The sequence below is a fragment of the Phoxinus phoxinus genome, assembly GCF_949152265.1.
Source record: "Phoxinus phoxinus genome assembly, chromosome: 6".
NCBI lineage: Eukaryota > Metazoa > Chordata > Actinopteri > Cypriniformes > Leuciscidae > Phoxinus > Phoxinus phoxinus.
This window is the reverse complement of record NC_136881.1, coordinates 20,282,580-20,303,889: the sequence shown is the minus strand read 5'-3', so window position 1 is coordinate 20,303,889 and position 21,310 is coordinate 20,282,580. Positions and strand designations below refer to the sequence as shown.

The 21,310-nt window shown below is 39.2% G+C and overlaps 2 protein-coding genes across 3 annotated transcripts; one reads left to right on the top strand and one right to left on the bottom strand.

Annotated features, from left to right (window-relative positions):
• Positions 1-5,092: 5,092 nt before the first annotated feature.
• Positions 5,093-9,413, bottom strand: LOC307000223 (uncharacterized protein; the record flags this gene model as incomplete). Its single annotated transcript, XM_079615656.1, has 9 exons — positions 5,093-5,243; positions 5,637-5,685; positions 5,782-5,830; positions 5,976-6,053; positions 6,162-6,200; positions 6,279-6,416; positions 6,485-6,689; positions 8,558-8,733; positions 9,338-9,413. The coding sequence occupies 8 exons, from the start codon at positions 9,411-9,413 to the stop codon at positions 5,676-5,678; spliced, it is 771 nt and encodes a 256-aa protein (XP_079471782.1). The 3' UTR covers positions 5,093-5,243; positions 5,637-5,675.
• A 919-nt stretch (positions 9,414-10,332) lies between these two features.
• On the top strand, positions 10,333-17,392 carry LOC307000698 (uncharacterized protein). Of its 2 annotated transcripts, none has more exons than XM_079616482.1 (13): positions 10,333-10,576; positions 10,717-10,842; positions 10,979-11,294; positions 11,382-11,467; positions 11,735-11,787; positions 13,355-13,394; positions 13,470-13,537; positions 13,654-13,743; positions 13,853-14,166; positions 14,316-14,494; positions 14,725-14,897; positions 15,714-15,928; positions 16,847-17,392. In XM_079616482.1, the coding sequence occupies exons 1-13, from the start codon at positions 10,406-10,408 to the stop codon at positions 17,080-17,082; spliced, it is 2,067 nt and encodes a 688-aa protein (XP_079472608.1). In that variant the 5' UTR covers positions 10,333-10,405; the 3' UTR covers positions 17,083-17,392. The 2 variants fall into 2 exon arrangements, with proteins under 2 accessions (XP_079472608.1, XP_079472607.1); XM_079616481.1 differs by having other exon boundaries at positions 10,714-10,842.
• The last annotated feature ends 3,918 nt before the right edge of the window (positions 17,393-21,310 follow it).

Below are 21,310 nucleotides of genomic sequence, written 5' to 3'. Positions count from 1 at the left end.
AATACCATCTCTTTTCAACAGGTCAGGTTTGCCCCAAAAACTTTTCCAATTGTCTATGAATTCTATATTATTTCGTGGACACCACCCAGACAGCCAGCCATTGAGTGAACACAATCTACTAACTATCTCATCACTCCGGCGAACAGGAAGGGGGCCAGAGCAAATTACAGTGCTTGACATCGTACTTGCAAGTTCACACACCTCTTTAATATTAATTTTGGTGATCTCCGACTGGCGGAGTCGAACATCATTAGTGCCGACGTGAATAATAATCTTAGAGAATTTACGTTTAGCATTAGCCAGCACTTTCAAATTTGCTTTGATGTCAGGCGCTCTGGCTCCCGGCAAACATGTGACTATGGTGGCTGGTGTCTCTATTTTCACGTTCCGTGTAATAGAATCGCCAATAACTAGGGCACAATCAGAATAATTCTCAGTGGGTGTTTCACTGAGCGGGGCAAATCGATTTGTTATCGGAACGGAAAAGTGGTTTTTTGATCCGCGACTAGAGCGATCTCTCACTGTCACCCATCTGCCCTGCTGCACGGGCTCTACTTCAGCCGGAACCGACTCATGTAAAGAGTTCACTAGGCTAGGCGCATCCAAAATAGTATCTAAAGCTCTAGCACTCTTCTTACTATTCTCGATTAAAGTTTGGATGCGTGTCTCTAGTTCTGAAATCTTCTCCGTCAGCCTGACTGTCTCCTTGCATTTATCACATATAAATCCTATATTGCCGACAGAGAAGGCTATGGTAAACATGTGACATGAAGTGCAGGTGACAATAACAGGAGAAGACATTACTCACCGTGTTTGTTGACTGATTCTTACTCACCTGGGCTTTTATGAACTCAAAGGCGCGGGCGCGCGAGAGAAAAATAAATAACTGAGCGCACGGGTGGTGCGTTAAAAGGCTAGCGAGTTAGCGTGTTGTGCTGACAATAACGGAAGCTAGCAATGTCAGGTTAATCTGAGATGTTGAGTAAGCTGTATTTAGTAGTATAAACAACTAGAATTTATAATAAATGATGGTTCAAAACAGAAAGAAATACGAAGCTAATACGAGGCTTAGACGCAGCAAACAAACTCACAGCAGCAGCAGTCACAGCGAGGCAGACAGGAGAATCGATCTCCGAGCAATCGATCCAGGCAGAGCCGCAATCCTCAAACAAACAAAGAAACCCTAAAACGTTTATATACGCAGAGGATTGAACCCTAAAAAGGGTATCAATGAAAATAGGAGCTAGAATCGTGGGCAATTTTGATTTTGACCGTAAAGCTGTTCAAATATTTGAGGATACTAATCTGAGTTAAACTTAAAGAAAAAGAAAAATTCAAAGAAATTAATTTGAGATAACAATTTATAAAAGAAAGAAGAAAAAAGAACGTGATTTGAGTTAACCTGAAAGAGGAAGGGAAAAGATAACTGAGTGAGAAGGGAGTAGCAGCCCCTTCCTTTGGAATCTATACCCTCCTTTAGACACAGACACACAGAGATATAAATAGAAAGCCTGTTGCTTCTCTAGTATATACAGAGAGTGGTAAAATGACCGAAAGTAATTGTATAGCAAAACATTATCTTCGGGGTATTTGAAGAGAAGAACAGAAACAAGCTAAGCTTTTGAACATAAATTTCTTGTGTTATGTGGGTTTAAAAGTAAATAATTGTTTAACGTTACAAAATTTAAGTTTTTGTCTAAAAAGAACAAGAGGAAAAAATAAGATCATAAGATTAAAGTTTAGGAATTACTTTGAGGAGAGATCTATGATAATAGTTGTATAGTTAATTGACAAGTACAAGCTGATGAAAATTATAGATAATGACTCCAAAAGAATGTGAGTTGGAAAATATATAAGGAAAAATTAAAGATATAATGAAGATGTTTATTTGGAAAACATGTCATTTCTGACTAAGTCAGAGTAAAAAGTTAGTAGAATGAAATTATAAAAGTTATGAAAATGCAGAATTACTCTGAGGCATTCTGGACTTTTTCTCAGAGTCCTTCTCTCATTCAAAATCAGTTAGATTCTGATATTTGAGTCTGTGGCATAAGTAACAAGCTATTCATAGTACAGCACAGTGTCTCAGTTGGAGATTATAGACATAGAGATTTTAAAAGAAATTACATTCAATTGGGAGTTAAATGTTTTAAGGAATGATAATCTGCCTTGAATGATAGAGGTGAGCATTTTTATTTGTTTATTCCATGACCAGTAACTTCTTTGTTTCATCTTTGTCTTCACCATGTACAGGGCGGATGGTACCGGTTGTTGATGTAACAGAACATTACACTTAATGGACGGTTGTAATAACTAGATTCACCAAGTATAAACTCAGCATTGATATGTTGATGTTTGAAGATGTCGAATGGATTTTGGTGATTAAATACTGTCATTAATTTGTCTCCATATGTTTACACTATTAGGCATTCCAAATGGCTCTGATGGCTCTTGAATGAACTTCCCTGAGCTCCAGAAAATACCTGTTAAAATTTCCTAATGGGAAAGAGCGGTTACAGTGAGCATGAGGTGATTTCTCAAAGACGGGCAAGATTCTCTAATGGCCAACGGAGGACTACCTAGGCAGTGGGTCACCGCCACTGGGCACCTATCCTGAAGGGAGGTGTTTATGTGAGATGGTTATGGTTGAGCAGATGTTTGTTAGGCCAACAGCATCATTGAGGGTTACAGCAGTCTGCCCAAAAATGTGAGCTCTCCAATGCCTGATCACCAGACACCGCATTCCTTGGATGTGACAAGTGTCAAGGAGATTATTTACAAATGAGCTGATGGGAAAGAGTTTTCAAGAACTAGCTGAGACCATGAGGGTGATTGTCTTTAATTCTGTGGAGACTAAAACAAACATTGTTAATTGATTTGATAAATATAATGTTAGTTGCCTTATGGACAATATTGTCTAAAGTATTAGATCCTGAATCATATGTGAATTATTATGTCTACCATAGTTTTCACTTTTGCAGATCATTAGACATTGCATTTGGACAATTACAAGACATGGTGTTGTTAAAGATGAAGATTGTTTTTGTTAACTCAAGAGAGGTCTGGATAACAGGGGATCAATTAATTCATTATTTAAATTAAAGATAACTTTAGAAATGCTCCTTTGATAACAAATGGATAGGAACGTGAATGGGACATAAGGAGTGAAATAGGAGATTTTACAAATGCTACATTACTTACAAAACACAACCTCACAAACAATGAACACCCGCTTACTGATTTTCAACCCTAAGGGATAGGATCCTTTAACATCAACGTTTATTTTTGTTTATTATTTTGGAGCCGGGAACTTGAGTAGTTAAGTACTTACTTAACGAGTCAAGGCATCGGTGAAGACTTATTAGTTTTTCTTTTCTTAGATGATTGGGGTTAATTTTAGATGCTTACACATAGACGTTAAATGACACATAGTATACGAGGACATAACATGGGTTGGGGTTATTTGTTGTTTTGTTTTCATTTGTGTTTTTTGTTTTGTGTTTTCCTTTTGTTTCCATTGTATCTTTATTTTGTTTATTTTGTTTTTTTATCGTATCTTTCTTTGGTCTGCTTTTCCTCACTATTGCTTCATTAGGTGGCCACTGGTGGAGTGAAGGTGTGGAACTGACTGCCGTAGTTCCAGTGGAGGGACTGAAGACTGAAAATTGACTGTTTAATGTTATTTTTTTTAGTATTATTTTTCTTTATTAATTTTCTTTATAATTTCATAATGTATTTTGTGAAGTCAGACTATGTTTGTACATGTGTACTGAGCAGAGAGCTGGTAGGGCTATATTTTGCTTGGAGGTATGTGTACTATGTAACATGTTCTTTGCAGGGAAAGGAATGTGTCCACTGATGCAAGTATATCACCAAGTAAACAACAAGGATGACGTGTACAAATGACATATACGTTCCAATTTTAAGAAGCTCAAAGCAACGTTTTGTTACCTTACATGGAAGTTGTAAGTCTCTCTGTGATGTATCTGCACCAGATCTTACTGCACCACTTCAGAGAAACATTCAGAGAAGCATTAAGGCATGATGAGGGGTGAGAGGAAGGAGGAAACATAGAGATTATGGGGTAAGGGAGGAGAAACCCAGAAACCATTTACATCTAGCATGATGAGGTGAGAAGATAGATAATGGGGAATAGAGAAATCTAGAATGAAGACCTTCTCTCATGTAGCTTAATTCTTGCCTGTGTTTCTCTCTGTCTGACATATGACACGTCCAAATAATAAATCTCTTGGCAAGATATCAGGTGTAGCTTCCGTGATTCAACAATTATGGGGGAAGCACGATTTTTAGAATCTACAGACCCCGATCCAGCGGATGCCCTGAAGTGGTTCACCGTTATACCGCCGGACCACGGACCCATCCCTAAAGGAAGCCGCCGAACCACGCCCGAGACAAGAGGTAATCCTGTCACCCCTGACCCCAGTACTTCTTTGTTATATCTCTGTGCCCAGGAGAAGGAGCGCGCCGTGGCGTGAAGGTCCAGGAGGTGCTTACCTTTATACCGCCGGACCACTGACCCATCCCTCAAGGGAGCCGCCGAACCACGCCTGAGGCAAGGAGTGCGACCTGGGAAAGAGAAGGAGAGATGAGTCCGCAAATAGAAGGACATTGAAGCCAGACATTGAGTCAACGAACGAGACGACTTATCTGAGGTTCTCCCGTGACGGAGACAGCGGGCTCCGAGGCGGCGTCCTCACCCTCCAGTCCCCCTGGATTTTAGCCCCTTCACCTCCCCCTCCCCTATTTTAAATAAATTAATAAAGAGCTGTATTTTAAACTTCCACTCCAGTGTCCTCGTTGTCCTCCTTTATCGCTGTGTCTCGACCCCCCACTTCTGGATCTCACTGTGCGTCTTGCTTCATCGCTGTGCCTCGAGCCCCCACTTCTGGATCTCACTGTGCGTCTTGCTTCTTTGCCGTGCCTTGACCCCCCCCCCACTTCTGGATCTCATTGTGCGTCTTGCTTCATCGCTGTTCCTCGAGCCCCCACTTCTGGATCTCACTGTGCGTCTTGCTTCATCGCTGTGCCTCGACCCCCCACTTCTGGATCTCACTGTGCGTCTTGCTTCATCGCTGTGCCTCGAGCCCCCACTTCTGGATCTCACCGTGTGTCTTGCTTCATCGCTGTGCCTCGAGCCCCCACTTCTGGATCTCACCGTGTGTCTGGCTTCATCGCTGTGCCATGATCTGACACTTCTGCTCACGCTGGAACCACCACTGGACCTACAGTAGTACAATTTTAAATTATTTTTATCACTTGGCAATTTCATGACTGACACTGTGCCTTTTTAGTATTCTAAATAATTATCTTCACCCCCTGAATAATAAACTGGGTGAACACTGGAGCACTTTCAGTGAAAGACTAATCACTCCAAATTGTTCATCTGTGAGAAACAGTAAGTACTTCACACCATCAAATTATGCTAATTTTCACTTCTCTGATCCACTACTGCAACAGAAGATTGTTAGTCTTAACTTTTTCCCTTTTCTTCCTAGTCATTTTTTATAATTTCTAATAATTTTTAATAAAATCTTAATACAACTTCTTACACACTTTAGAGATTGCTTTTTGTGTCAATTTCCTTCAGGATTAATACAAATATCCGGAGTTCTTACCTGGAGCGATAGTTTTCCCTGGTACAACCTCTTGCTGCATCACGAGACCCTGAAAAACGCAAGGAATGTTTTTACATTTCACTAGGCCTGATAAATCTTTTTTTTTTTTTTAAACAGTTTAAAGTGTGATGAGATGAATACTCACTGGGTGTTTAATGGGTCTCTTTGGTGAAGTGCTGTGTTTGCAGGAGAGACTAAAAAAAGTAATAATATTGAAAGATGCACAATTACTGACAGACATGGCTTCATCTTCAGAGTCTGAAACACATCAATCAGCCTGTATTTATCATGTTGTACACACAACATTAACATGCTTCAGAAATTGTCATCAGTACTCACATGCATTATGTAACATGCTGCTGTCCTGAATGGTCGGCAGCTTCTTTGGTGCAGTAGGGTAGTCAGGAAGCTTTATGCCTATAGAGAGAGTCAACATAAAGTAAAATAAGCATATCCATGGCATAATTTAAAGAATTATATTTATTTGGAGACTGGATTTAAAAATGCATTATAGAAATACATTACCCCTAACGCTCACATCCTCAACAGTTGAATCAGTAGATTCTGCAAAAATCATTGACCATCCAATTCATCAGACTTTATATTCCTAATGTCAGAATTATTTGTGAATGATAAACATACCATTTCTGACAAAACCCTCTGTCGTTCCCTTTTTAGGCTGGGTCCTTGTTGATCTAATCACCACCTCTTCTTCTTCCACCTCCTCCTCCTGCTCTGCCTTACTGGTTATGTTGTAGTGATTCCATTCACTCCGCTTATCTAGAAATAGAAAAATTCAACTTACAAAAAAATAAAAATAATTCTCTATTCATCAAAAGAAAAGTTACCTGAAGTTATTTTTATTTTTATTAATGGAAAGCTCATCCAGTCTTCCTTGGGTTCAAGTTTGTCTTTAAAAGCCTTTTCAGTTTTTGTGGCACTTAAACTGCTTGGCCATCTAACAGTTTTTTTGTGTGTATTAATCCAGTTGTGAGGAATTACTCCCTCTTCCTCCTGGTCTCCTTCCCGCCAAATGGCCCTTGAATACATGACCTGGAAAAGACAGCATATGCATGTTACTAAGTTAGGATGATGCAAAGGGCCTGGCATTGACTGGGGGTCTCTTTGAGGGCCATTAAATTTGAGGGCCATTTGGATTGATGTGACTTATACTAAAGAAAGGTATGCTGCATGTAAGTGGCATCAACATATAAAGGTTAATAAAAGTGTTCAGGGCCAGCCAAAAACAGACTTGAATTTAGTTTGCTTGTGTGTGAAAATTTCACGACCCCATGCATTTCATGGGGCCCAAGATTTCTAGCAGCTCCCCTTGTGACAAGATTTAGTTGGTGACCTACTTGGTTAAGTTGGTGAATAAAGCAAGTGAAGTGAGATTGACAGGGTTTGGACATGTGTGCAAGTGGGTTTGAGGGTTACATTGTAAGAATGTTGTGGCAAGTGAGCAGTGACCGTGAGAAAGGACATGCAGGTGGCAGGAATCACAGAGAAGAGCACAACAAATTCAACCTTTAATATTTGTGTTCTATGGCGAAGGGGTATGAGGACAGAACCAAACGTTTGTGGAAGGCAGGCCACCTTGCCCGCAATACTCTTTTTGTCATCCTGGCCTTCCCATTTCGCATGCATAGGGGAGCGCGGGGCACAACCTAACGCGGGGCTGAATGTAACACGGACCTTTTACGTAGTTACTCAGGGTCACGCGGGTTGTGTTTACGCTCTTTTTCTCTCGCTGCCAGAAGACGGTCTCCCGTGGATTTGTGAAAAGTTTTTTTAATATTTTGTAAAGATACAGGACAAAGAGTGTTTTGACACCATGTAAGTATTTTTTTTTCATCATACGTATTTTTCTGTTTCTGAGTTGTGTGTGTACGTCACCAAATCTAACTTTATATTGCCTTAATCACTGTCTTGTTGGCTAAAACATGGCACAATTTTGAAACATGTCAGCAACTCCTAGCAACTGTTAGCTAGGTTTAAAATATGTTTTACACAGCGGGGTTAGTTGTAGCACAGTGTTACAACTATGCCGCCAAGTGTTCACGATATTGAAATAAAAACAGGGAACCTAATTCTTTCAGTTTTTTTTTTACAGAATGAGACATCCAAAGCGGAAAACAGATAGAGGAGTGAGTAAGGACCTTCTGTGTATTGCTGCCAGGCATGTGGATAGTGGCAGGTCTATCAGAGGAGTGGCAAAGTTGTATGGTATTTGCCATGTGACTCTCCATCGTTTTGTCATGCAGAAGAGAAAGCTTCAGGAGGCTGGTAGCAGCAAGCTACCCACTATCGGTTATTCTCAGGTCTTTAGCGCAGAGCAGGAAGAGAAGCTCAGGGACTATTTAAGAATAGCATCTGCCATGTACTATGGGCTAAGCCCTAAAGAGGTAGGGTGGTTAAGAAGTAAAAAAAAAACTAAATATAATAGCCTAACACTTCACAATAAGGTTGTTTGGTAAAAGCTTATTAATTTGTTAAAAACCAAAAAATCAGTGGTTGTATTAGTTTCCAGCATAATAAATTAAGTTTTTTTATTATTATTATTATTATTATTTTTTTTAAATAAAAACAGAAAGTAATAGGCCTATAGATTGCTTGGACATTGGAATTGTTAGGTCATGTTGGTTAATTTATAATATAGAACCTAATTGTAAATTGTTACTAAAAAACAAATATATAAATAAAAAGGTTAATTCCAGAGAGCGTCCACAAAAAAAAATCTATACAATTTATATAGTTGGCTAACCTTACAATTCATTGAAGTTCACAAATGAGTTTGTTTAATAAAAAATAGTACTAGTATTAATTTTAAACAAGGTCAGTTGGAAATAAACATTACATATAAATAATATAAAAAATTCATACAATTTGCATGTTGTTGTTTTTCAGGTCCGAAAACTTGCCTTCCAGTGTCCAGTGCAATTTAATTGCACATATCCAGAGTCCTGGAAGACAAATGAGATGGCAGGAAAGGACTGGATGACATCTTTCCTTAAGCGTAACCCCACACTGTCCATCAGGAAGCCACAAGCAACCAGTCTGGCAAGGGCCTCAAGCTTCAACAAACACAATGTGGGCCCTTTTTTTAAGAACCTGAAAAGCGTGTATGACAAGCATGGTTTGCAGCCACAAAATATCTGGAATATGGATGAAACCGGAGTTTCCACCGTGCAAGTACCAGAAAAAAATCATTGCGTCCAAAGGGTTGCGGCAGATTGGGGCCATGCCATCTGGTGAGAGAGGTAAACTAGTTACTGTTGTTGTTGTGGTCAATGCACAGGGGAATTATATTCCCCCTCTCTTTATCTTCCCTCGGAAGAAATTTCATGCACACTTTATCCGTGACGGACCCACTGGATGTGTTGGTGCAGCAAATGGTTCAGGATGGATGTAGGAGGATGAGTTTTTAGTTTTCCTACGCCATTTTGCCAACCACACAAAGCCATCGCAGGAGTCAAAGATCATCCTTTTGTTAGATAACCATGCTTCCCATGTGTCAGTGTCTGCACTGAATTTTTGCAAGGAGCATGGGATTGTACTTTTGACGTTCCCTCCTCACTGCACCCACAAGCTCCAGCCCCTGGACAGAAGTGTGTTCCGCTCTTTCAAGAGTAAATTTAACATGCATTTTGACCACTGGATGAAGACTCACCCATGTATCAATGCTACTATCTATGACCTACCTGGCATTGTTGGCAAAGCCTTGCCACAGGCTGTAACCCCTGAAAATATCATGTCAGGGTTTAGATGCACAGGCATCTGGCCCTACAATTGTGACATTTTTAGTGAAAATGACTTTGCTCCATCCTTTGTAACCGACAGGCCAGAACCAGCCACTGCCTTAGTGCCCGCCACCACTACTGTGCTTTCTCCTGGCCCCTCAGTGCCCACCACTGCTACTGAGCTTTCTCCTGGCCCCACAGTGCCCACCACTGCTACTGAGCTTTCTCCTGGCCCCATCAGTGCCCACCACTGCTACTGAGCTTTCTCCTGGCCCCTCAGTGCCCACCACTGCTACTGAGCTCTCTCCTGGCCCCTCAGTGCCCACCACTGCTACTGAGCTTTCTCCTGGCCCCTCAGTGCCCACCACTGCTACTGAGCTCTCTCCTGGCCCCTCAGTGCCCACCACTGCTACTGAGCTTTCTCCTGGCCCCTCAGTGCCCACCACTGCTACTGAGCTTTCTCCTGGCCCCTCAGTGCCCACCACTGCTACTGTGCTGAATCCTGGCCCCTCAGTGCCCATTCCTGTATTCAACCCTGTTGATGTCAGGCCCTTCCCAAAGGCAGGACAAAGGAAGAGTGTTGCCAAGGGAAGGAAGAGGAAGATCAGCACCATCCTCACAGACACTCCAGTCAAACAAGCAATAGAAGAAGAGGAAAAGAAGAGAAAATTACGGTGGCCGGGAAGTGCAAAGCAACATTACAAAGAATTAAACACTTTTACAAAGCTCGAGACAAATTTACATTCTGGAAAACATTTTTACCTACCATAAAACACAATTACATGGGCTAAACACTTTTACCAAGGACAAGACAAATTAACATTTTAGAAAACAAATTAACAAGACGCAAAACACTTTTACCAGTCCCGAAACAAATTTACAAATGATAGATTCTTCACGGAAAGGGAATGTACCACATACCGGAAGTGACGAGTGAAAGCGGATGATAGGTGTTCTTGGTGAGCGCGGTCAATTCGTGTTGTGGAAGTGGAGTAAATATGGCGTGAATGAAGTTTATGGTGACCGAACATGGACTGCGGCCGAGGGATGTTTTGCCCGTTTTGTGGCAAACACATGAACAGCTTAACGCGGTTTTGCTTTACGTGTGGTCGGTGTTTGGAGTTTTTAAAGGACGCGAACCAGACGGAAACACCTGAAACCCCGGGGACTTCTCGACAGCCCGACACAGTGCTAAGCAAAGTAAGTGTAGCAAAACGCTAGCTATCTAAGGACATGTGAAATAAAAGTCAGTAGTAATGCTAATGATTTTTCGAGCGGCTTCTAACTTTCTATTTTGGTAAATTGTGAATTTTGAAACGGAACTCTGTCCATGTCAGCAGAACAACCCATGTCCCCCATCATACAAACAGTTCATGGAGTACAGAAGCTCGAAGTCAAAAGAACGACAGTCTTTTAACTATGGGCCAAAAGGAAAATGTAGGCCCAAAGAAAGAAAACATGTCCAGGTAAGTTGTACTGACCGCCCTATATAATTTTGCAATGTTCTATAACGTTATGTGTGTGTGTGTGTGTGTGTGTGTGTGTGTGTGTGTGTATATGTATTTTACCTATACATTAATTATATCTTTGTTATTTTACTAGATAAATGTAGGATTGATGGGGCCACATGGAACTGATGGAACTGATTTAAAACCTCTAAGAGGGAAAACACTCCCGTTATTTACAGACCCAGAGGTAGCAGCACCTGATCTACTGAAACAAGCTGTCCAGAAAATGAGAACCTTTAACAAGGACATGCACGAAGGACCTTATGTCCTTTTGTATCCAGACTGCTCAGAGGTGGTCCATGTGCCTGGGTCAGAAAGGTCATTTAAATTGGCAGAATATAAAAAGGAAATAGGAAAGGCATATTCCAGGATTACTTTTTTCATTTGCCTAGAAAAACACTATAAAAGAGGTTAGTGGATCTCATTATTCAATATTTTTACATATTTAGATACTCTGCTGGAGGATAAATAATGGTTGTTTGATTCATTTTTTTCAGAGTACGATACCTCAGACTCTGATTCTGATTCTGAAATTGTCATGACAACAAGGAGCACAGCTGAATTCAATCGAGCTGACACTTTGGTACATCAGTTATTTATCTTTTTTAAAACATTTATGTATGTTTGTATTTATTCAATTTCATATAATTTATTAGATGTACATTGGATTTTAAGCATAACATCAATGTCCTGGTCAATATTTTAATGGAAAATGCTTGTTTTGATTATTTTGCAGTTACTATTATACAGTAACACAGACAACCATTCAGCATTGATATACTGTATGTGGTAATGGAAAAATAATGGAAGCTGTTGAAAGTTGTTGATCATTTTATCCGTTTCCTCTCAGGTTTTTGAACCACAAAATCGAAGTACTCCCAAATACAAACTGGAAGATGAAAGGTAGGTGTTGCACACTTGGACACAAATGAACTTTCAGGCGTGCATGGGTTGAAATTATTTATTTACTTCTTGACTGAAATTATAATAAGTCATATTTTATTGGGCTAAAGTGCTTTCACTACCAGGTAAAGTGCAATCAAAACTGATAAAACTACTAGCAGATATTGCTCTACTTATTCACATACACATTATACATACATTTATATTGCTGCACATAAGCTCAACGTTGCTACATGCTATCGGCTGTTTCTGAAACTGACTGAGGTGCTCCCTACCTAAAGGACCCACAGCTGCCTGTGTGAGCTTTACTTAACATAACAGAATAAATCTACTGAAATGCAGTTGCTCTTGCAGGTGAATAAACACAAACTAACCAAACCATTAAACACGTGAGAATTGTTGTGGCAAAAACAATATTTAACAAACACAGCATTCCCAGGCAAAAGAGACGTCAAGATCCAAATTGTATTTAAAAGAAAAAGATAAATTTATTCTTGCAAGAATAGTTCCCATTCTAGCCACACAGGCCAGCTGCAGGCTGGGTGAAACCCCAGCCTTTACAGACCAGTTTGCAGGGTAGAGTGAGACACAGATTGGTGTTCTTTCTCATCAAAGCATTCTCTAAACACCCACCCCAGAGGGCAGGAACTGAGGAACCCCCATGGTTGCCTCAACCCCTCCTTAGCCTGGGGTCTTCTCACCTCTGTCTCAGTGTCACACACAGCTGTATCAACGTTACAACAGGAAAACTCAAAATACAGAACACGTCATTCAATTTTATCATTGAGAAAACAAAATAAGATTAAAATCGCCACTACAGAATAAAGTGGGGGGTATCCACTATCACACATCATTGACGATCCTACATAGGTACTATAGGCCTTTATTGAAGTGGCACGGTCATCCAGAACCAACTAATAGAACTTCGACATGTTTCGGCATCTAGCCTTTGTCAGGGAGTCAAATAGATGTAATGAGAGACAATGGGTTTTTTAAGTGGTAATCAACCAATAGGAAACTTGGCTGTTTACATGATTTGACTATTGTAGGCCTGAAGGACACCTGCTGGTTTTAAGATGTCTACATCACCCACTCTAGCCCAGAACACTTTGGACACTAGAAAAGACCCACTGTCTCGCATTTCATCCGTTTGACTCGCTGACGAAGGCTAGATGCCAAAACGCATCGAGTTATTTTAAATTAATTCTGTATGACTTGGCCACTTGCAATACAAGCATTTTAATAGTTAAAAATTAGTAGTTTGAGCTTTCTCTTATTTTATACCTTTTCTATTCAAAAAGAAACTCAAACAAACTCAGATTTGAGTCCAAGAAGCGCTTCTATCCACATGTTCTTAATAAATAATTTATCTTTAAGTTGTTGATGTGATCAGAGAATTTGCTTGGATGAACTTGAAACAGAAGATACCATATGTATAATGCTATTTATAGCAAAAAAATGTTTTTGATTTATTTATAAATCTTTCTGTTCCCTCTACATGTTACTCCAAACTACCTTATAGCTTTAATCATGGAGCTAATCATTTTAATGTTTTATCATGTTTCAGAGATGCACCAGGACAATCATCAACATTTCAGCCAGGACAGGTAATAAGGCAGACTGTGGCAGCATGACATTTCTGGTTTTCAGTGTTGTTTCAGACATTTGAATCTGTTTTTCAGATAGTAATATCTGATGCTGAGGATCTGGATCCACCTGAAACATATCCAAAAAAACCTTCTTGCTACAGGTAAGTAAAAAAAAGAAGAAGATAAAGACTGACATAATTAATTTATTTAACTGATTACATGGGGAAGACTTTTGTTTGTACGATGTTTTAACATGGAAATGGTAATTTCCCAACAGTAAATACACAGACCTGTATTCACCAAATGTTGAGCAAGAGGACGAAGGGCCGGTTGCTGTCAATGTGGAGAATTTCCAACACACAGCAATGTAATATGACAGGTTTTGACTATAGCACTCAAAACATGAAAAAAAAAATGTTTTCACTGTACAATAGTTCTGGAATATCCACAAATCAAGTCACTTTTTGTCATTACAGGGAGGAGTCGGACATTGCATTACCTGACATCGTAGCAAACCTGTCGCTTCCTATTGATCGTAAAAAAGTCAGCCGGTTCAACATCTCAAGGGCTAATGTTTGGGATGGGGCAGTCAGAGGTTTCAAGCGTACAACATATTCTGAAACCTGTGACATGCTAGTTAAATTTACTGATGATACTGGTGTTCTGGAAGAGGGAATTGACACTGGTGGTCCAAGACGAGAGTTTTTAACTCTATTAATGAAACACCTAAAAGACCGGCCCATTTTTGATGGACCAGAAGGACATCGGTTCCTGGTCTACAATGCAAATGGTATGCATATTGGTTAGATGTGTACTATAGGCTACTAATGGTTGGTTAATGTTCATTGACCATATATATCACATGACATATGCTTGTATATTACAGTATATACAGTAATGCATTGTTTGTTTTATTTTGCAATATGAATTAATTCACAGCTGTTAGGGAGGATGAATACTACCTGGCAGGAAAGATGATTGCTGTGTCAGTTGTGCATGGAGGTCCAGGACCCCATTTCCTGTCGGAAGATCTTGTACATTATCTTGCAGGCCAGCCTTCATTCAAAGCAACAAGTAATTTAATAACTGATGAAGAAATAGGGAAAGCTTTGCAAGAGGTGAGAATAGCATAAGTTGGTAGTAAATAATGGTAGGGCAGAATTTTACATAGTTCCTGCAGTGTTTTGAGACCATGTTTACTTCCTATATCACGTGCAGAATTTATTTAATTAATTTATTCGTTTTTGATAGTGTAAGATGCTACAATATGTCATTAAAAAATAGGCAAGAAGATACAGTGCACACAGTTATTGACTGGGGTGTTTATACCTATTTTCATCTCTTTCAGATTGAGAATGCTGCTTCGTTGGATGCTCTGCAAGAATGTATGATGAGACACAGCACAATGTTACAGACAGCAGGTTGTCTGAGACGTGTGGCTACTGTGGAAGAAAAGAAAGAAATCGTGTCTGACTACCTCCAATGGTATATTATTGACCGCAACTCATCTGTAATTGACAGGTAAGATAATATTTGTGGTGATGAGATTTTCTTTTTTTAATGTATTTTTGTAAGAATTTTTAGTTTAAAATGCCTCATGGTCCCCATCTTTGGTTTATGCAAGCATGTATATCTGTTATCAATTTGTCACTGTGACAGAATTTGTACCTTAGTGTATTTCAACTGATATGTGATGTTGCTTCATTCTGTGTCAAACAGTGCCTTCATTAAAGGGATAGTTCACTTTAAAATTAAAATTCTGTCATCATTTACTCACCCTCAAGTTGTTTCAAACCTGTATTAATTTATTTCTTCTGCTGAACACAAAGAAAGATATTTTGAAGAATGTCAGTAACCAAACAGTAGTCTGTACCCATTGACTTCCATAGTATTTTTTTTTTCCTACTATGGAAGTCAATGGGAACAGTCAACTGTTTGGTTACTGACATTCTTCAAAATATATTTCTTTGTGTTCAGCAGAAGAAATAAATTAATACAGGTTTGAAACAACTTGAGGGTGAGTAAATTATGACAGAATTTAAATTTTAAAGTGAACTATCCTTTAAGTCTTCACACCTTATAGATTCAATTTAAAATGTATATTAATCCTTTTCCTCATCAATCTACACACAATACATCATAATGACAAAGCAAAAACAGAAATTAGATCTCAAGTTTCTCCTCCTGACTAACTCTTCCATAGAGGAAAATATACATGTATGTTTATTAAGGTGGATAGTAATTGTAGAGAAGAGAATATTTAATAGTTTTCTTTAGATAATTTAAATTCAATTGGCACTACACAGCAGTGAAACAATGTTTGTGTTCACTCTGTAGATTCAGAGATGGTCTTTCAACCCTGCAGTTTTTGACTGCACTACAGCAACACCCTACTTTGATGGCCCCTGTCCTGTTCCACTCTGAAAGGCGACTCACTGCTTTTGAACTTGAGAGTCTCTTCAAACCTGACCTCAGTCCTTCGGGGAGTAATCGAAGACTTAAAGAAAGTCAAACCATGGCCTACTGGGCAGACTATCTCCTTGATTGTGAAGGTTTGTTAGTTCATTTGTTTTTATAACTAGTTAAAGGAGAACTCCAGCGCAAAATGAACCTTTGGTCTAATTACACATTGTTACCTAGTCAACCGTTATCTGAGATTTGTTTTCATGATTATCGAATGTAAATAGTTTTATCTCTAAAAACAGTTTAGCCTATAACGCTAGTATTATGCTAGTATATGGGGCATGGAGTAATGACAAATAAAAATCGCTTGTTAATACCACTAACAAGGCTCAAAATAGCCCCACACTGACACGGGAGCATAATGAGGGTCCCTACATGCAAACCGAAGCATTGAGAACTGTGTAAGTGTCCAGACAGTTTAATAAGAAGATATTTTATACATACAGTCAACTTCACGTATACAAGCAGAATCCATCTTTGAAAAACAGACTCGATCAGTCAATTAACGAAACGCCGATCTAAATGCGCTGGACCATATGAGATTCTACACAGTTCAGCGCATTTGGATCGGCGGTTCGTAGTTCGACTGATAGAGTCTGTTTTTCAAAGATGGATTCTGCTTATATACGTGAAGTTGACTATGTATAAAATATCTTCTTATTAAACTGTCTGGACACTTACACAGTTCTCAATGCTTCGGTTTGCATGTAGGGACCCTCATTATGCTACCGTGTTAGTGTGGGGCTATTTTGAGCCTTGTTAGTGGTATTAACAAACGATTTTTATTTGTCATTACTCCATGCCCCATATACTAGCGTAATACTAGCGTTATTGGCTAAACTGTTTTTAGAGATAAAACTATTTACATTCGATAATCATGAAAACAAATCTCAGATAACGGTTGACTAGGTAACAATGTGTAATTAGACCAAAGGTTAATTTTGCACCGGAGTTCTCCTTTAAGAAAACACATTGCAATGATGTATCTGAATTTTTTTTCTTTGCAGAAAGCCAGGCTGCTGTGTCTGTTGAAGATGTTTTGATGTTTGCTACTGGACTGTCTTCACTTCCCCCATCTGGCTTGGAACCACTGCCACAAATAGAGTTCGAGGATGACTCTGCGTTCCCAATGGCAAATACATGTGCAAACTCCTTGAGATTACCACTCCTAGACTCGTACACTTTGTTTAAGTCACAAATGGACTTTGATATTCAAAATAGTCCAGGATTCGGCTGTTTCTAAGCTATATAATGGATGACCCCTAGAGTTAAGACTCTGCAAAAGTTGTTGTTAAAGATGCACTTTAAAGTGCAGTTGCCAAAGTTGTTTTTATAATGTTACAGTATGTAAGCATGTTCTTTTCTCAGTTAACATTTTGAAAATGTTTTAGATCCATGAATCTCAAACTGGGATCCCTTTGTGATCACTGTTTTAGATAAAGAAACAATAACTTTTGTTTACAAAGTAAATAAATACTAATTACTATTTTTGATTCATTTATTTCACACTTAAAAACAATTAAGCTTTGGGTGACAGATTCATGAATATTGTATTCAGGCAGGCAGCAGTGTTTCACTACTACAAAAATAAATACCTTTTTGATAATTTCATAGCTGAGCCATATCTTTTAATTTCATGTACAGTTCTGATGCAGACTCCCAGTTCTCTGGCTTCTGTAACTGATTGTGTTCCATGGCAAAGTCCAAGTACTCCTGCATGTTTAGGTCCCCACAAGGAGTCATTGGCAGGCTAGCCTCAGGAAGGGCATCCAGGTCAGCCTGTTCAATTTGAAATCCGCAGTCTCTGGAGCCAAACCTATGTTAAATAGAAAACATAATTGCATTTATTTTAGTTAGTTAGTTAATTTTGGTCAACTTCAAAAGAAAAACAAAAAAAAGAAAGAAACAATTTACAAACAAACATTAGAAAATAAATTTAAATTACAATGAAAACAATATTTAAAATATATATTTTTTTATTTTCTTTTGAATTTCTTTTCATATAAGTTAAAACGTTATATTAATACTTTGATCTGTTTATCACCTGTGTGGTAAGTAGTAGAGTTCATTGGGCACTCCTCCTGGACATGCTGCTGTTCTGGAAGGGCGAATCCTGTGACTGTTCCACAGCCTCACACACTCATCCAAGTCCTTCTGAATAACATCACCAAAGCAATATCTCAATAGGCACTGATGCTCATGACTCCCGTTGAAGTATCCAGCATCTCTAAGGTCTGCAAATAACTCCATCCAGAACTGAGACCTATAGAAATGGACAAAAATGTTTAGTTATACTTTCAATACACATGTTTGAATAATAAAATCAAGGTTAGTTGTAATGAAATTCATGGTCTGTGCATCTTTTGGTCATTCGATTTTCTTTTCAGGAACAACTATTCCTGACGAGCAGGATTTGTTTTACATTTTTTATTGATATTTATTGTGCTCGTTTTCAATTACTCGTTCCTGACAAGAAAAGTACATTGAATGATTAAAGATGCAAATTACCCCTTATGAAGACAACTCACCTTCCCCTTCTAAATATAGACCACCAGGACTCAATACGCTGGTTAGTTATAGATGAGCCGTACATGTGGCTGGACGCTCCAGAGTAGTAGTCACTGTGATGGTGGCGTAGGGTACATTGAATTGCAGCCATTATGCCGTTCTCAGTGCCGCAATCAGTCCTCAGTCTCATGGAGATGACACCGAGGTTTCGCACACATGACATGAAATAATGAGCAATCACTGTTGGGTTATTATTTGTTGGTCCACATTCAAGCCACAATACTTTACGTGAAAATCCATCAATGCATCCCGAAATGGCCAAACCGAATGGCTTAAGTTTATCATAACCATCTGCGTGCCACATATAGTTAGGTCCCATTGAGTGATAGGTTCTTCTTGTAAACCTTCTGCGTGCTCTGCTCTCACACCCTCGAGGATTAAGCTCCCGGAGGAAATTCATCACATCATCTCTCTTCACTCGAAGATTGTACTTTTGTTTAAGTACCTGCCACATCGTGCGGTAGCCAAATAGTTGTCCAGGTCCACGAAGTTCAGATCTGATGGCGTTACTCACGGCGTTTGGAGAGGAATAATCCTTTCTGCGGTAAAACCCGGCTTCGTTCAGTTTACTTTTAAGAGTCCTCAAGCTGATGTTTACACCGTGTAGACTTGACATCATGTCCACGATTACATCGTACGAGTGGCCCTCGTTAAAATATTGAACGCAATGATGCAGTATGTCAGGTGTTTCCGTCTGGTTCGCGTCCTTTAAAAACTCCAAACACCGACCACACGTAAAGCAAAACCGCGTTAAGCTGTTCATGTGTTTGCCACAAAACGGGCAAAACATCCCTCGGCCGCAGTCCATGTTCGGTCACCATAAACTTCATTCACGCCATATTTACTCCACTTCCACAACACGAATTGACCGCGCTCACCAAGAACACCTATCATCCGCTTTCACTCGTCACTTCCGGTATGTGGTACATTCCCTTTCCGTGAAGAATCTATCATTTGTAAATTTGTTTCGGGACTGGTAAAAGTGTTTTGCGTCTTGTTAATTTGTTTTCTAAAATGTTAATTTGTCTTGTCCTTGGTAAAAGTGTTTAGCCCATGTAATTGTGTTTTATGGTAGGTAAAAATGTTTTCCAGAATGTAAATTTGTCTCGAGCTTTGTAAAAGTGTTTAATTCTTTGTAATGTTGCTTTGCACTTCCCGGCCACAGTAGAAAATGTAGAAAAACAGTAAAAGAGTCCAAGAGAAAGCTCTTCAGTTCAAAAAAAAAAAAAATGAAACAAATCAGTCCTGTGATGATTGCATTGTGTGCGGTGAAGAGTTTGCGTCCTGTGTCCCTGGGGAGAAATGGGTGAAGTGTATCTTCTGAGGGATGGGCACATTAATTGTGTACTGAGGGATATGAACATTATATTTGTCATGAATGTGACAAACAGTAAACCTGTCTTGATAACACACACACAACTTTTCAGATAGCCTATTTATTTATTTATATATTTATTTTGACACATTTAACTTTGCTGGACTTTCACAAACAATGTTGGAATTTGAATAAAAGTCAAAGTATTTTTTTTTCCCTACTTTGTAGGCTATGAGATTTGTTTACTATATTTATCACTTGTTTATTTATTAAAAAATATTGCCTGTGTAGCACAAATGCCAAATGGTGAAATATAAAACATACATTTTCTACTTGTTGACTTGTTGCATGGCTAAAAGCATTCTTGGCATTTTTCGAAACTTAGAGAAAACACAGACTTTGTGAGTTAATGCATTCTATAGCGTCTTCTTCCCTTTGTACCAGAGACATTAACGCATTCTGAAAGCTTTTAGTTGATTCTCTGCCAGATAAGGTGAGGCATCCTAGGGTTTTAATTTAATTTATCGTCCAGCGAACGACGCACACAGCGTCTGGGTTCTTTCAAGCACGGACATCCCCGTCGTGTAGCTCTATTCATGCATTGTCATAAAGCTGAACACACACACACTAACCACGTGTTTTTACACCTTTAAGGTTAACAGGTCAACTACGCGTCTTCCCCCGTCCCACACACACACACACGCAGTGGGGGTTAGAAACAGAGTCACATGCACGAGAACCCTGAAAGTGAGAAAAAAATGCTTTCTAAAAGAATGCAACTTTCTGTTTGAGACGGCGATTAACACGCATGCAGAATCTGATGGAGAATGCGCGTTTACCGGATTAAAAACGACCAGTAGATGCGTGTAATACCCAAAAATCAATATAGTTCTCTTTAACATGATCTAACTGTCACGGGACGGGGGAATCAAAGACGGCAGGCAGAGTTGAAGGATCCAAATGCAGGGAGATTTTAATGAAAATAAACAAACATAACTTACTTGAAGAACTAAATAACACTGAGAAAAACAAAGAAACCACGGGGAACTGGAGACACCTGCATGACATGAAACAACATGAAACAACGACCGACAGAGAACCAGAGAAAACAAGGGCTATTTAAACAAAAGGGGTAAACGAGCTTAGCAAGGGAAAATGACACACCTGGAGCAGACTAATGAAAATGTAAAAGACTACAAAACTACAACCTGGCCACAGGAAACAGGACACAGGAAATAATACAGAAACTAGACACAAAGAAACTACAACATAAAAGTCCCACAGAGCACAAGACACAGAAGCAGATCTGACACTAACAGTACCAAGTTTGGTATGGTTGTAAACCAGAAAATTAGACGACTCCGAATCTGTTTTGAGAAACAATCTATTATGGATTATTAAACATTTACTGATGTGCAGAATGGTTTCAGAGTAAACTCTGACCTCTCCCCACGCGCTCAATAGGCGTACCCTCACAGACAAAGGAAATCTTGGCACCACAAAATCCCTGTAGTGGAATTTTCCTTATTACTCTGTATTTCAGTGATTTTTAATGAAGGCCCATCTGGCTTTCTCACTTGCAGTGAGA